The 16,580-nt window shown below is 41.9% G+C and overlaps 1 protein-coding gene across 3 annotated transcripts in view; it reads left to right on the top strand.

The window, feature by feature from the left end:
- Positions 1–16,580, top strand: part of EDEM3 (ER degradation enhancing alpha-mannosidase like protein 3) — a 65,851-nt gene that overhangs the window by 37,057 nt on the left and 12,214 nt on the right. For all 3 annotated transcript variants that reach the window (XM_053247087.1, XM_053247088.1, XM_053247089.1), the window contains 8 exons: positions 340–423; positions 6,731–6,814; positions 7,603–7,727; positions 8,160–8,325; positions 8,693–8,847; positions 10,649–10,802; positions 11,693–11,887; positions 15,837–16,002. In XM_053247087.1, coding sequence (XP_053103062.1) covers positions 340–423; positions 6,731–6,814; positions 7,603–7,727; positions 8,160–8,325; positions 8,693–8,847; positions 10,649–10,802; positions 11,693–11,887; positions 15,837–16,002 — 1,129 coding nt within the window. The remainder of the gene's footprint in view (positions 1–339; positions 424–6,730; positions 6,815–7,602; positions 7,728–8,159; positions 8,326–8,692; positions 8,848–10,648; positions 10,803–11,692; positions 11,888–15,836; positions 16,003–16,580) is intronic.

Genomic DNA, 16,580 nt, shown 5'->3' on the forward strand with positions numbered 1-16,580 from the left:
TTTACTTCTTAAATTAGAACATTAATGATGTACATTTATAGTATATTTGATAGAACAAGTCAGATGCACCGGAGCAGCGGAATTCTCTCATTTTTAGTCCTAGTCTAGTACCTACATCTATATGATGTCTCAAGTTAGGCATGTCTCTTGCTTGATCATCTAAATATCATTTTGCACTCTCGGGCTTCTTTGCCTTCTTCATGCTTGGTATAGAAAATCAAATAATATATCATTTTATAGACGAAAGGATCACAGTCGCTGTCTGATGGGAAACTATCCTATTGAAAGCACCTTGAATTTGTGTGGTGTAAATGTTAACCGTTTTGGTTTTGATTCTAGGTATTGAAAGGTGATATTAGACCAGCTATAGAAACTCATGAGATGCTGTATCAGGTGATCAAAAAGCATAACTTTCTTCCTGAGGTAAGGCAGTAGGCATGTGTTGCAAATTCATCATTATTTTAGAAAGGTTACTATCTAGCGCTAGACAAATTTTTACTTGATTAGAGATTAGTCATACAGACATTCTATGCAAGTGTTATTTTGATTGTTTGAATTCTGTTTACTGAATCTCCCATAGTAATGGGAACTGGAAGTTAGGGAGAAGGAATGTGCTAATGTGCTTCCTTCTTAACTTTGCATACAACATTGTATTGGATCCAGAGAAATGTGAACAGAAGGAAGCGTGTGAGAGAGAATTTTCTTGCCCCCTTCACTCCCCTCTGAAAAGCTGCTCCCAGTGCTCAGGGAGCCCTTGGGAATAGAATGCCATGTGGCGTTGGTTGTGGGTCGAGGGCACGTGCAGGAGGACAGGGGAATCTACTCATGCAAGCTACCTGGCAGATTTCCTCTCTTTCCAATCCCCCATACCATTCTGTTCAAGGACCCGCAACTTTCAGGAGTGACTGACTTTCGTGGGAAGCAGGGGTTAAAAAGTCCCCTTCCACAAGCTTTCTTCTGCTCAAGCTTTTTTGCATCCAGCCTATTGTGGTCCTACTTCATTCAATTTATAATCTGCTTTGATTATTACTAGGAGAAAGCCTAATTTTCTCCTAGTAATAATCAAAGCAGATTATGTTGAATGAAGTAGGACCACAAGAACTGTTAGCCTAACCGTTCTTCAAAATAAATGCATTGTGTATAAACCTGATATAATTGCTTATTATATCTGTGCTCATACACTATATAGTAAAGAGCAGCATGATTGATTCCAGAGAAACATCACAGTTTCTTTGCAGACTTAACACATTACACTCCTGGTATTTTGTGGTAAAGTCTGTAGTCAATCCCTCGGCTGCCTTACAGCATTGTTTAGTGTTAACTATTTACTGGAGTAAGCATAGAACTTTTGTTGCTGCATTTCATAGTTTATTTTCACCTATCCTCCCAAACAGCAGTAGTTTATCCTAGCAGTAACTTCAACCACTTCCAGTCAGATGATGCGGCTGTCGTGGTATAACATCTGCTTTGCATGCAGAAGGTCCCCGGTTCAATCTCTGGCGTCTCCAGGTAGAGTTGGGAAAGACTCCTACCTAAAACCTTGGAGAGTTACTGCCAGCCAGTGTAGACAATACTGATCTGTGCAGGGTCCTTGCGGTGGAATGCTGCATGTCCTCGAGGCATCTGCGCCCCACCTTGACGACTCCAGCATGGCACTATTTAAGGCAGGCCAGACTCCAGCATGGCACTATTTAAGGCAGGCCAGCCACAGCTCTTTTCTGGCCGCCTTTGTGAACAGACCTTGTGCTGTCACTCCTCATTCAGATTAGTTCCTCTTCTGAGAGTTCACAGTCTTTAAAAAAAGTAAAAAAAAGTTTGTCTTTTCAGTTTTATTGATCACGGGACAGCTTGACTATGTTATGGAGCAGCTACAATAACGGATTATGACTCAGAAGAACAAAAGGTTTAAGAGGTGTGAGGGCTGCAGTGCAAAACTTCCCTTGAAGGATCTCCATGACTTATGCCTTATTTGCCTGGGCAAAGGGCATAATGTCTCTACGTGCAAGATCTGTCTATCTTTCTCAAAGTAAATGAGAAAAAAATGGGCTCTTGGGCTTCATGCCACAATCTGTGATGATGTTGTAAGCCCATCGACACCAGGACAGCCCCTCCCATCAACATTGATGTCAACTCCGAGGACTACTCCATTGAAACAATTGAAACTCCCGGCATCCTCGTCGACTCTGAAAACTTTAAAGAGCCCTAAGCCTCTGAGTACTTCACATGAGAGCGCTTCTGCAGGGCATTCCAAGTCGAAAGGGAAGAGGAAGTCTAAGGAAGAGCCCACTTTGGCACCTAGACTGAAGAAAGCAAAGATGATTGATTTGACAGGAGATCAAACCCCCTCACTGTCCGGTCTACACACTATCGGGACTGCATGCCCTAAGACGCTGATGTTGAGGGAAGCACTCGACATTCAGGAGCTGTCAACGCCAAAGACTTTGACGTCGAGAACAAGGTTGATTTCATCGGCACCTACTCCAATCCAATCCTCGACACCAACGGATCGATGTTGAGATGTTCCATTGACACTGAAGACTCCAATTTCAACGTTACTTGACACAAGTCAATCTCCTGCCTCAACACTGAATACTCCAGTGCTGTTGATGTCGAAGCAAGTCATGCCTCGATATTGATCACCGGCACTGACCGTCAATATCCAAGATGAAGAAAGTGATAAAGACACCAGTTTGGACCAAACAATGGCCCGAACTCTGCTCTCCATTCTGGATTCAAGCGCCTTTTAAGGAGTTTCTGCCCCATAGTGCTGACCACCTGCTGGAAGACCTGGCAGTCACTAGGGTACCTACTCCTGCTCCAACTACAGATCAGCCCACTGTGACTAAGTCTCTAGTATGCTACGCACTGTCTGCTGCCCACCTGGCAAGCATCATGGCATTCATGTGGTTTCTCTCACTGAACTGCGGCTATTGCTACCTTGGCTTCCACTGGCCTTGGGATATCTTTTCCAGAGTTCCCCTATGATTTTCAGGACAACAGAACATGGAAAATAACCCAACCTAAATCATATTACCTGCTAACTTCATCTCTTGCACAGGTTCAGCAAGTCTATACTCTGGCCAGCAGTGATGCCTCCATTTCTCAACGTAGACCTGTTCCACTGGCCAAGTCAAATGGCAACTCAAACATTTACTCATCCGCTTTCACGCTTGATAGTATCCTCTACCACTCAGACAGTGGTCAGTGACCCTAAACTGAAAAGGTCTGCCGCAGAAACATAAACTCAATCGCAGAAACCAAGTCTGACAACAACTTTACTAAGACACAAACACTAATCCCTACCTCACCTGCACAGTCTTCCTGTACTCACCATGGCTCTTCGGATTTTGAGGCTGATGCTGATTAACTGGACAGCCTATTTGACCCGCCTATTGATGTGCCACGTGTCAACATGTCTCTCCTACAGAAGAGATGAAGGCTTATTGTTTACAAATAAAAGAGATGCCTGATGCCTTGGGGCTAGACTTGAAGTCTCAACTGGCAACCACTGACAATCCTGTCTAATAATTTCATGGTCAAGTCACAATCTACACAACAGGTGGCTTTACCAGTACTTCCCGCAATCTTCGGGGCAACACAGTGCTCATGAGAAGTAGTACACACTTCCACTCCTACCTCTAAGAGATTAGAGTGTTTGTATCATGTTCAAGAATCAGAAAATTTTTATCATCATCATCATCATCATCACATTTGTACACAGCCCCAAACTTTCGTCTCTGGGCGGTTAACAATAATATACCTCTTACCTTCTGAAACACCCAGCTCCAAATTTGCTTGTCATCGATTGTGCAACGTCCACAAAGTTGAGAAGACGTCACGCCACACATAGGAATAAGGAAGGAAGAAAATTAGACCTCATGGGCAGGAAAAACTCCTTCACAGCCTGCCTGTCCATCCAAATAGCGAACTACTTGGCCTGCATGAGCAAATATAATCACTGCCTGTGGGAAGAACTTCAACAGGATTTGAACACTTTATCACCAGAAGACTTTAAAAAGCGTTTCAAACAGACTATGGCTAAATCATTGGCACTCACTTGGCAACAACTCAGCATGGTGAAGCATCTAGCCAAAACTGAGTCTAGGTCAATGACAACTGCGGTGTCAGTAAGATGACACGCCTGGCTTCGCTCTTCCTCATTACAGAATGATATGAAGGAGAAGATCAGAGGTCTGCCATTCGATGGAAAAGGCCTCTTTAGTGAGGAGATGGACTTCACCATGGAGAAGTTAAAGAAATCAGAATTCACAGCAAAGACCTTTACAGCCTCTTCTTCGTCGTCTACCTACACTTCGAGATATAAGTCATATTCTAAACAGAAGCCAATGTTTAGCAACAAGACAGGAGGGACTTCAGGAAGCCCTACAAGAACAAGAATAAAAACAGCCAAGGACAATGTACTAAGCAAATGGAACCTCAGAAGCATCTTTGAGGTTTATGATCACCCACCGTTACAGCTACATCTCCCGATCCAAACCCCCTCAACACCTCCCCCATCAGGAGCAATATTATCATGGCGTGCAACCCCATCATTGACACCAGCGACCAACTCTATCAAGCTGGCACGCCATGCCCCTGCATGGCACCTCATAACATCAGACCGCTGGGTCCTCAAGATAGTTTTCCTGGGGTACGCCATAGAGTTTAAGATGATTCATTCCAAAGTTCTCCGGGATGTGAAACACTCAACCAACCCAGTCATTGAGGGAATTGGTGAAAGGAGCTGTTAGCAAAAGGGTGTGATTGCCCCTGTGTGGTGGGCACACAGACAGGAGTATTTTACTCCCGGTATATTCAGATACCAAAGAGGGGAAGCAGAATCTGACCAATTATGGATCTTTGCCACTTGAAAAAATTTGTCCATCTTGTTTGTTTGTTATTTCTCTGTGTAAACTGCTTTGGAAACGTTTGTTGAAAAGCAGTATATAAATATTTGTTGTTTTCCACATGAAAAAAATTCCAAATGATGGCATTGCAGGAGATCTTACCACTTCTGTATCAAGAAAACTGGCTTGCAACTCTGGATTTAAGGGATGCGTATTTTCACATTGGCATCAGGAAGGTGCACAGAAAATATCTAAGATTCATCATGAGAGTATGCCCATACAAGGTATTACCTGTTGGCCTTTCCACCGCCCCCAGGGTATTTACCAAGTGCGTGGCGGTGGCTCACCTGAGAACACAGAGCATTGCAGTCTACCCATATTTGGACAACTGGCTCATAACATCAAAAGACGAAAATGAGTTACATTCTCAGATGCCGTATGTGTTAGATCTTCTCCAAGACCTGGCGATCCTAGTCAATTGGAAAAAGTCTAACCTAGAACCTGCATGTTTTATAAGCTACATTGGTACAATTCTAGACACAGAAACGAAATGAGTATACTTACCCCAGTAATGCTACGACTGCGTCAGGGAGATGGTCCAGAGTTTCCAACAACATCCAATTCAGCCTGTTCAACTCATACAAAGACTGCTAGGCCCCATGGCATCCTGCAATACAGTAGTGTGTTATGCATGGTTAAATATGCGGAAACTTCGATTTTGGTTTCTTTCAGTTTTCCACCCAAATGTAGATAGCCAACAAATGCGTCTCGAGATCCCCACTCAGATGTTACGCTCTTTGAGTTGGTGGACGAAAAAAGGAAACCTCTTGGCGGGGGTTGTCCCTTTTCAGATGCTAACTCCAACTATCTGGATAACAATGGATGCATCCCTGTTGAGTTGGGGTGCTCACTGCAATGGCCATTGCAAGGCAAATAGAGTCCACAACAAAAACAGTTTCGTATCAATTTTTTTGAGCTCCTAGCTGTGTTTCAGGGTATGAACACCTTCCTACCACTTTTAAAGGGCCAGATAGTACAAGTACAGCTGGACAATACTCCTGCCCTGGTCTATATCAATAGGCAGAGCAGGACGGTGTTGTGATCCCTTTGTGCCCTCATTCATCAAGCACTGCACCATAGACCTACGCTCTGCTGCTGAAGCTAAATTTGGGAGAAGTGTTTTAAAGCGGGTGTTACGCTAGCTACTACTTCACCCTCCTCCACAGGGAGCTAGCTAGACACCTATTCTTATGGAGCTCAACAGATCACAATTCAGATAAACAGGTTGCTCACCTGTAACTTGTGATCTGGTAGTAATCCGTTGATATCCATAAGACCCTCCCAAACCATCCCACTGCGGTAGTGTTGTGCTATGAGCACAATGAATGTAAATGCAGTAAGTTTCCAAAAGTGAACTCACCAATTAAGGATGATCAACCTCATCAGCAGTTGTCCAAGAACTGAGGAACATGGTGTCTGGCCCGCCTTAAATAGTGCCATGCTGGAGTCATGGAGGCTGGGCGCGGACGCCTCAAGGAGCTGCAGCATTCCACCACAAGGATCCTGCACAGGCTTAGTACCCATTCTTATGGATGTCAGCGGATGACTACTGGATCATCAGTTACAGGTGAACAACCTGTTTTTTCTTTGCATTTGGTCACAACCACAATACTATCTTCTATTCTTGTGAAGTGATCTTTCGGGGGATACTGTTACTGCAGTGATCTTTGGGGGGATACTAGCTACACTTGCTTTAAAAATAAGCCTAGTTCTATGATTTGGAGCATGCTTGCTTTGTGAGATATACTTGGGGATACACTGGATACATTGTTAGAGGATAACAATTTAATACTTACCTCTACTTTTCTCCTTGTCTACTTCAGGCTTTCACTACAGACTTCCGGGTTCATTGGGCTCAGCATCCTTTACGGCCAGAATTTGCAGAGAGCACCTATTTCTTATATAAAGTAAGACTCAGTAGTAGTTCAGGCATATTCAGTTCCAGAAAATGGGCTCACTGATGAAAAAAAATAGAGGGAACACTGCCTCTAACCTATATGGCTTTGAAAAAGGACTAGACAGATTCATGGAGATTTATCAATGCCTGTTTGCCATTATACCTAAATGTATCCTCCATATTTAGTAGTGGTATACCCCTGGTTTATCAGTTGCTGGGAGCAAGGAGTATGGAATGGCTATCTCTGTCTCAACTTTTCAGGGCGTCTGATTGGCCCCTGCTGGTGAGAATGCTGGATATGGTCAGGATCCTTGGTCTAATTCAGCTTAGATGTTGTTCTGCTATCCTGGGAATTTGATCCCTAGTTAGTGAGGGTTGAGATCTTCTTGCTAGTGAGCTGAAGCAAACTTGTGCAAAACAGATCTCATTAGAAATACTTCTGGACCCCACCACCACCACCACCACTCCCCACATTCCTCTTGCGACACAGGAGCTGTTTTTTGAAAGCTGGTGGAATTAAGTAAACAATTCCTTTGAGATTGGAAGTCCATCTCCCTCGATTCACCTTGAAGTTTTGCACTTAACAACTCTCTCTCTAACTGTATTTTCCCACTAGGCATGGGTACAGTAAGGTTAACTTTCCACCCCAAGACAGTATCTTTTTAGTAGCGTAAATAAAGACTTTCTTTTAAAAAAAAAAAAAAAGGAAGAAAAAGTACCTCAGGGTATTTTTTAGCAGATATTCATATGTAGTGTCTTTCCAGAAGCTAATCAAATGTCTCCCTCTTTTAAAAATAGGCTACTGGAGATCCCTACTACTTAGAAGTAGGAAAAACATTAATTGAGAACTTAAATAAATATGCACGAGTACCTTGTGGATTTGCTGCAATGAAGGATGTCCGTACTGGAAGCCATGAAGACAGGTAACTAATTGAAAAGAGATTCAGAGCCTTGAAATGGATGTCCGATTAAAATTGTAACTGAATTTTGAGAAGGCAGAGATTTTGTTGGTCAACAAGGATTTGTATACAGATGTGACTTGATGCTAATGTTATTGCTTTACCCTCACTGATCTTTTCAGCTTCACGATTTTCATGATGGGTATTAAAGTGTTGTTTTTGTTTTTACATAACTGTTTTTGTAGCTGCTTTTGTAGTTCACATGTGAATTCTTTCTCTGGAAAAGATTTACAAAGTGAAACCTGGTTTTGTTCACATTGTTAGACATGTTACCATGAGCTTCATTGGTCACTTGATTACTTCATTCAAAATTATCCCTTGTTATGCATTTTGCAGTTGTTCATTTTGCAAGAAAAAAGAAGTGGTATTCAAAGTATATTTCTCCCCTCTTTCTAGGATGGATTCTTTCTTCCTGGCTGAGATGTTTAAATATCTATATTTGCTATTTGCCGATAAGGAAGACCTAACGTTTGATATAGAAGACTATATCTTTACCACCGAGGCTCACTTACTACCTCTCTGGTTGTCTACTACAAACCAAACAGCCCCTAAGAAGAACTTTGTGAGTGTTGCTTTTCAAATTAATCAATTTAATTGCTAATTGGAATTCAGCTTCCAAAATAAGGTGTATCTGTTGAGTGATTCTGATGTTACACAAAGGATGGCTAGGTTTGCTCTCCTTGCAAGGGGAACCTGTATAGTAAAACTTCATAAATTGCAAGGTGGACACTTCTGTTTTATGTAAACTTTGTTGATGAACATTTTAACTCTACATATTCCTTTTATGTTTGAGTGATCTGTTGTACAATTTATCTTTTTATTTCATATAATAATGGCTAGACTGGGTAAATTAAGTAATTAATATAATTCATATTATAACAGCTTGTGGTGAAAAAAACCAAACTGCATCTATCTCTTATCCTTTATAGACTACTGAATACACAGAACTGGATGATAGTAACTTTGATTGGACATGTCCCAACACCCAGATCCTCTTCCCAAATGATCCCATGTATGCTCAGAGTATCAGGGAACCTCTGAAAAATGTGGTAGACAAGAGCTGTCCTAGGGGTGTTTCCAGAGCGTAAGATGTTTTATATCTTCTATACTCCTGATAATACATTTCTTTAAACAGAAAAAGGAACATACAGCAACCTGCTTCTGTTGACTTGATCTGCTTGCTTCTTTTGTAGGCATCTGAAGTAGACCAGGTTATTTTATTGTCTGTTTGTTTTAACTCTGCATGAGAGAGGAAGTCTGATTCTGCCTGCTTCTAGCCGAACAAAATGTTTGTTTAGAAATAGTTTTATAAAAATCAGTAGATCTTGGTTTGAGTTTATCAAAAGTAGTTACTGTCTGTGAGGAAGAAAACTGTTGTATTCACTTAAGAAGTCCTTTTTTGCCTTCAGTTTACTTACTCAGTGCATGATTCCCCTTGTACTGTGACATGCAAGAGGTTTCTGCTCCAAGGAGCTTAGTGTTAGCCAAGTGGAAGGGACAACAAAGTGTAGAGGAGGAAACCAAGGCCTAGTTTAAAATTGTTGCTGGGCGTGCAAGAAAACCTGCCTAAATGGTATTGCATGGCCTGGCTTTGCATTTAAACTGGACCATCAGCTGTTACATATCCAGAATTAGCACTCCAGCAAGGTGCCCACCTGAGCTACAGACCTTGGATCTGCAAATGCTCCATGCACAGGTGAGGCAAACCAGTTTAAATGAGATGTCTGGCATGCCATTGAGGCAAGTATTGGGATCTCCCCCCCACCCCCACATGCCTTGCATCACATTGACATCTAAACTGTGACAAAGCATTTGTAGTAGCTAGTTTAGTTGCATGAAGTAAACAAAGAAAGGAGTGTGTTCCAGGAAAGAAGGTATGCAGGACTTTGTGATGGAAGTAGATGAGTAAAGGTTTTGTGGCAGGCTTGGAGCTAGAGGTGGAGCAAGACTATGAAAGTCTTGTTTCACTAGGCTGGAGTGGAACAAGACTATGACTATGAAGTGGCACGAGACCATACCCCTGCTAACTTGGCAAAGAGGCCCCTTTTAACATGGTGATTCTCTTTCTTTAGCAGGGGGCCCTATCCACCCCCAGCACAGTACCTCCAGTGACTGTGGCTGGTGCCTATCTTATGTTTCTTTTTAGATTGTGAGCCCTTTGGGGATAGGGAGCCATCTTATTTATTTGTTATTTCTCTGTGTAAACCGCCCTGAGCCATTTTTGGAAGAGCAGTATAGAAATGAAATCAATCAGTCAGTCAATTAAATCAATCTGACAGACAGTCTGGTTTCATACAAATGACAGATTTATTTTGAATTCAAAGCAGTATGGGAAGGCCAGTGGGTGGAACTGAGCAGAGCAACCAGTGTGAGCAATCCTGCTAGCTGCATATTGAACAAAATGAAACGGGTTGAAGGCAAGGATGTAGTAACTGAGGCAAGAGTGTGCAACAGAACTCTGATAGGAATGGAGCAGAGTGGGGGGGAGGCTTTTTGTCTCTTTGTGTTTTGCATTTTTTGGGAAGAGAAGCATACGGAAACTTCACAGAATGTATTTGATCACTGAAATAAGGATCCAAATTAAGCTCTTATTTGCATGCTTGGGCTACAGTGTACAGAGTGGTTTGCCCTAGATTAAAACCAGATGGAAGGTTTAGGGGGAAATGATGAGAGTGTTCAGCCTGCCAGATTGCAAAAGCGTTTTTCACATCTATTAGCCATTCAGTGGTTTCTGCTGACAATCCATGCTATACTTCAGTCATTCATACTTCTTGCATTATGCTGGCCTTGGGCCGAAATAAACAACAGCAATACTTCTTGCATATAATTTTGACACAAAATTGATTCCATTTTTAAAAAGCTTGCTAGTTCTTTCTCTCTTGCAGGGAAGAAAGTTTGGGCAGTGGACCAAAGCCACCACTCAGAGCCAGGGATTTCATGGCCAGCAATCCTGAGCATCTAGAAATACTGAAGAAGATGGGAGTCAGCTTGATTCATCTCAAAGATGGAAGAGTCCAGTTGGTGCAGCATGCTATCCAGGTAAGATCTCAATGTGCTGCTTGCAAGTATGATCCACCCCTTATTTATACAGCATAATCTCAGACAAATGAGATGACATCCAGACACTCTAAAATTTTAGATATGGGAAGAAGTAGTTACTTCTATAAACTTTGAAGCAATTGGACAATACCATTTTTATTTCTTGATGCTTCACAAATCTGGATTACAGAGTTGTACTGTCAACTCTGTTTGGATATTTTGGGACAGATATTGTTTTTTAAACTTAACAACCTATTGTGAAGTTAGATCCATGCCATGTCCTTTAAATATTATGTATGATAGGGATCACCTAGGACAGGACCTTTTTCATCATAGGACCAGGGGTGCATTCCACTCCTTTGCTGGTGGTTTTTGGGCAGCAAGTTCTTACTTCAGAGAGCATGTGGATCCCTCTGAGCTGTTTAACTGGAGGCTGTTCTCTTGCTGCTTGGCTATTGTGGTTCTTACTGCTGCTATGCTTTTAATAAGTCTGGACATTATGTCATAAGCTACCTTCAAGTGGCTCACCCCATAAAGTGGGATACAATTATTTTAATAGCACGTGTTGAGGTCATCTGTGATGTGTATAGTTGGGCAGGGTGGGTGGGGGTGGGCATGGAAATCATTAACTCCCTGAAACAAATGCCTTCCCTAGAGCAGCAAGAAACTGTCCCCACGCAGATGCTCCCTATATCAGATTTGTACATGTCTGTAGCTCTAAAACACTGTTGGCTACAGTCATATATCTAGGCATACAGAACAATGAATAATGAAGCTTCCTTGGGAGATTTGTATATTTTGTCTGCAGTTCTAGAGTCAAGAAACAGAGGCTCTAGTAAAATGCTGGTCATCTCATATGTGAGAACTTGCTTACTTGTTTCTTTCACTAGGCGGCAAGTTCAATAGACGCTGAAGATGGTTTACGGTTCATGCAAGAAATGATTGAGCTGTCCAGTCAACAACAGAAAGAGCAACAGTTACCTCCTCGTGCAGTTCAAATTGTTTCTCACCCGTTCTTTGGCAGAGTAGTATTGACAGCTGGGCCTGCACAATTTGGAATGGACTTATCCAAACACAAATCAGGGGTGTGTACTCTCTTAATAGCATTATAATAATATTGAATAATCTGTTGGTTTGCTTGAAGGTTTTGGTGTGTGCCAGGAAATTGCTCACATGCAGAGCTTTTAAGGATTGATTAAGGATTGTCTAGATTAAGGATTGTCCTATATGAATACGAATAATAATTATATGTCGCTTTTCAGCAAACGTTCCCAAAGTGGTTTACATAGGTAGAGGCCTATTGAACAGGCCTCCCTGTGTCAAAAAGACAGCCTGTTTTTATTCTTAGTTACATTCAGGCTAAGGCTAAGATAGCTCAAGGGCAAGCAGATAAGAGGAAAGGATCCCAAATAATACTACTTCCATGTATTTGGGCCACTAAACCACTTGCATAGGGGCAGGGGAGGGGGAGAGAGAGAGAAAGAGACTTTCCAGAAAAAGGGAGGGAAATCAGTAGGGAGGCCTTCTGTGCACCCACAACCCCTAAGCTAGGGAGAGTGTTCCATAATACTTGCAAAACAGAAGAGGTGGCAGGTATAGTTGCTTGTATTAATGCACCAGGGTGGGGTTGGTGACAACTTGGCTTCTGGTCGGGTAGCTTACTCTGGGGGAAAGTAGAGGAGAAATTCAGGCTTTCTTTAGAACTTGGAGAGAGTCTGCCTCACATTTTTTAGTGTGTTTTATCTAAATTCAGAATTTGATGACTTATTACATGAATTCTTATGTCTGTCTTAATGGAGGACAGTGAGAAGTCTACAGCTGCCAAGGTTTATTGTGCTTTTCAGCAGGCCTTAAACAATATTTCATGAGCATAAACACAGTATGGGCTCTAACTCATTCTTATAGTCTAATAATGAAATGGAATAGATTGGCTTTTTATTGCTTTACTATCATTCTGACATGGTGAGACTTTGGGGTTTTTTTGTGGGGGGCGGGATGTTTTCTTGAAGTCTTTCTCCCACCCACCCCGCCTTCACATAGTTATGGGCTTGTTTGGGCTCCTTGGCAACCAGGCCCAAGTACATTTGTACCCTTCCTGCCACCATGCTTGGGCCCTACATCTGCATATTTGTGATGACTTAATCTTCACAGTGATGAACATGCATTTGTGCAGCACTGAATACCTCATTGCAGTTGTTGCCAGTTGCCTTCCCCTCTTGTCATGTATGCATGTGTTGTCAGAATTCAGGCTCATGCCCAGTTTGCTGGACTGCAGTAGGCCTCCTTGGTGAATCAATTGAAAGAAAGGAAGGCATACTTAGCTTTCATTTAGCTGTAAATATACTGTCTTGTTGAAGTAGCCTGTTCTTAGACAGTAAAGGAATCACAGGAGAGATATTTTTGGGGGGGGAAACAGGGTGGAGATTGTAGTGAAGCAAGCAGTACCAAAGTTTTCCTATTGCAGGGGACAAAAGGGATATATTTTGGTCACAATCCAGTTCAGAATGTGGGCAGCCTTAAGCCCAAAATCACTGTGCTTCTGTCTACCCAACTCTGCATGTGGTTGTGGTTTTTATATTCAAATTGCTCACAGAACACTTTGCTGGAAAAATGTCGACATTCCTTTTTTGGTCTTCTACATGCCCCCCCCCCCCCCCCCCGTCTTGTGGTGGATGCCATTTTTCTCCTAATGCCATTGGCACCTGCTAGATGCCAATTTAGTGAAGATATCGGTCATCACATGCAGCTATTTGTCAAGAGCCAACCATATCCCTGGTCATTATAAGGTATAAAATGTAACCACAACAAATGCTCAAAATGGTGGTGGGGTGTGTGTGTCTGTGTCTGTGTTGAGCAGGGAGAGGATTGCAATATAAGCCTGAATATATCTAATATCAGCCATTTTAACCTTGCTCTGAGTATTCCTACCATCAGTAGTAGGATCTAACATAGTGGATTCTAGTCTCCCAAAAGTCTGTACCCTAATAATTGGTTCTTTGAGGTGCTATAGGATACTGCTGTGTTGGCTACGAATTGTCACAAATTTGATTAGCTGATTCATCTAACAAACAGATTACAGTTGCTAATGTTCATTGTGACATAGATACTGTATTTACCCAATTAGAAGACAACTCCAAATTTAAGATGACCCCTTCAAAATAGAGGTTAAATACAGGTCATACCTGTATTTATCTGAAAGGAAGAGGATTCTGAATTTAAAATGAGCTCTCTGATTTCTAACATAGAACTTGGATAAAACCTAATCTTGGATTCAGATAAATACAGTAACTGCTGTTGATAAACATTGTGAACCTGAATTGGAAAATTAGAATATACCTGTGTGTCAGGTTTCTGAAAAGCTGGTTGAGGTCTTTTGATTCCAATCCAACAGTATGTACAAAGAGCAGCATATGAAGAACTTTTTAAAATAAAAGCTGAAATCTCACCCATCAGCTGTTTGGGAAAGGGGACAATCTAGCTCTCTGGAACAGTCAAATGGAAAAATATTGGCATTTTGTAAAGGGTTTTGTAATGGCATTTTGTAAAGGGTAAAGGGTTATAATGCCCTTATACAAAACTATGGTGTGACCACACTTGGAGTACTGCGTACAATTCTGGTCACCACATCTTAAAAAGGACATTGTTGAACTGGAGAAGGTACAGAAGAGGGCAACCAAGATGATCAGGGGCCTAGAGCACCTTTCTTATGAGGCAAGACTACAACACCTGGGGCTTTTTAGTTTAGAAAAAAGACGACTGCGGGGAGACATGATAGAGGTCTATAAAATCATGCATGGCGTGGAGAAAGAGAGATTCTTTTCCCTCTCACACAACACTAGAACCAGGGGTCACTCCATGAAATTGATGGCCAGGAGGTCTAGGACCAACAAACAGAAGTACTTTTTCACACAACGTGTGATCCACTTGTGGAACTCTCTGCCACAGGATGTGGTGACGGCCAACAACCTGGATGGCTTTAAGAGGGGTTTGGATGACTTCATGGAGGAGAGGTCTATCAATGGCTACTAGTCAGAGGGCTGTGGGCCACCTCCAGCCTCAAGGGTGTGCCTCTGAGTACCAATTGCAGGGGAGCAATGGCAGGAGAGAGGGCACACCCTCAACTCCTGTCTGTGGCTTCCAGCGGCATCTGGTGGGCCACTGTGCGAAACAGGATGCTGGACTAGATGGGCCTTGAGCCTGATCCAGCAGGGATGTTCTTATGTTCTTATATAGCACTGGCTGCTGAACTGGGCTGAGGTAATAATGCATGCAGCACCTGTTTACATCCATGATCTCAATCCCGCAAGTGATATGCATGCCAAAGTATGTTTCTACACCCGTGTAGCCCCAAACTGGAGCAACATGGATCCCTATACACATGCACATAGCCAACTTAAAAACAAACAGAATTCACATTTTAAATATCTTCCATACCGCCATCAGTCTGCCTTACATACTTCCTTTTTTCCTTTTTTTTTAAATTTAATGTCGGGATACTCTCTGAATCATCTGGTCCAACCCTCTATCCTGAGGCAGAATAAACAGCGGGAGGAGTTAAGAACATAATGAGATTGTACGAAGTTTCCTCCATTCAATCCCTAACATTTTGTTTAATTTGACAGATTTATATCCTGCTTTATTTCTCACATTTGGAAATTTACATCAGACCCACTAGATCAAGGCTAGAAGTGTTTACTCTGAAAAACTTTGGGTTAGCAGGTCAAAGTACAACCAGCTTTTATTTTACACTAAATCTGCAAGAAAACGTTAAATCTGCAGGAGTTAAAATAACTTTGAAACATGACTTGTTCATTTCACACTAAATAAAAGTAGGGATGTGAACTTAGTAATCAGAAATCATGCAATAGAATGTCTAGACTAAAGTTACTGACCGGTTGATTTCAATTTCTCTAAGAGCACTTAGCTTTGCGTTGGATTGTACACCTATATTTTCCCAGCATACTGTCTAGATGTTATCCTGGGGAAAATACAGGCTTGAATATTGTAAACCAAAGCCTTTAATCTTTCCGACAGACAAGAGGATTTGTTGTAGTCAGTAAACCATATAATGGATGCTCTGAAATCACCAATCCCGAAGCACTGAAGGAGAAAATTGCTTTGATGCAAAGAGGGCAGTGTATGTTTGCTGAAAAGGCACGGAACATCCAGAAAGCTGGAGCCATAGGCGGCATTGTTATTGGTAAGTAAAATAGAGAAGTTGTACAAAGATTGCGGTTAATGTGTGATATTTTGATGGTTAAGGCAGGCATGACTCTTGCTCTCAAATAGCTTTAAAGTAAATGTACAGGTATATACTCCCAAGGTTTCGACTTGATGGGACTGGCTAGTTAAATTCAGAGATTAACTGAGGGTAGCCAGATAAATAACTGGCAGACTGTCAAGTTCATGAAAAAAGTTGTCCTGTTGCATACCTGGAAGTCTGTATGAGCCGTGGCATGGGTGTGTTATTCACACCCCTATATTGCTCATGTAGAGGTTTTCTAACATGAAAGTGCAAATTCTAAACCTGCTGAGTTTAATACCTGACCTGCTACAAAATGGAAAAGAAAAGTAGATTGAGGAAGATCGGAAGAATTTTCTGCCCCTTCACGACAGAGGATACTGAGCGTATACCTGTGCCTGAACCGAGCTTCTCAGGGACAGAGGCTAAAGAACGGAGTCAGATAGAAGTGATGAGAGATGACTGTCTGTAAAAATTAAAACTGGAAAAATTAAAAAGTTCTAGTAAGAACTAATCTTCCTACTTTCCTTTCATTA

The sequence above is a fragment of the Hemicordylus capensis genome, chromosome 4, assembly GCF_027244095.1.
Source record: "Hemicordylus capensis ecotype Gifberg chromosome 4, rHemCap1.1.pri, whole genome shotgun sequence".
Classification (NCBI taxonomy): domain Eukaryota; kingdom Metazoa; phylum Chordata; class Lepidosauria; order Squamata; family Cordylidae; genus Hemicordylus; species Hemicordylus capensis.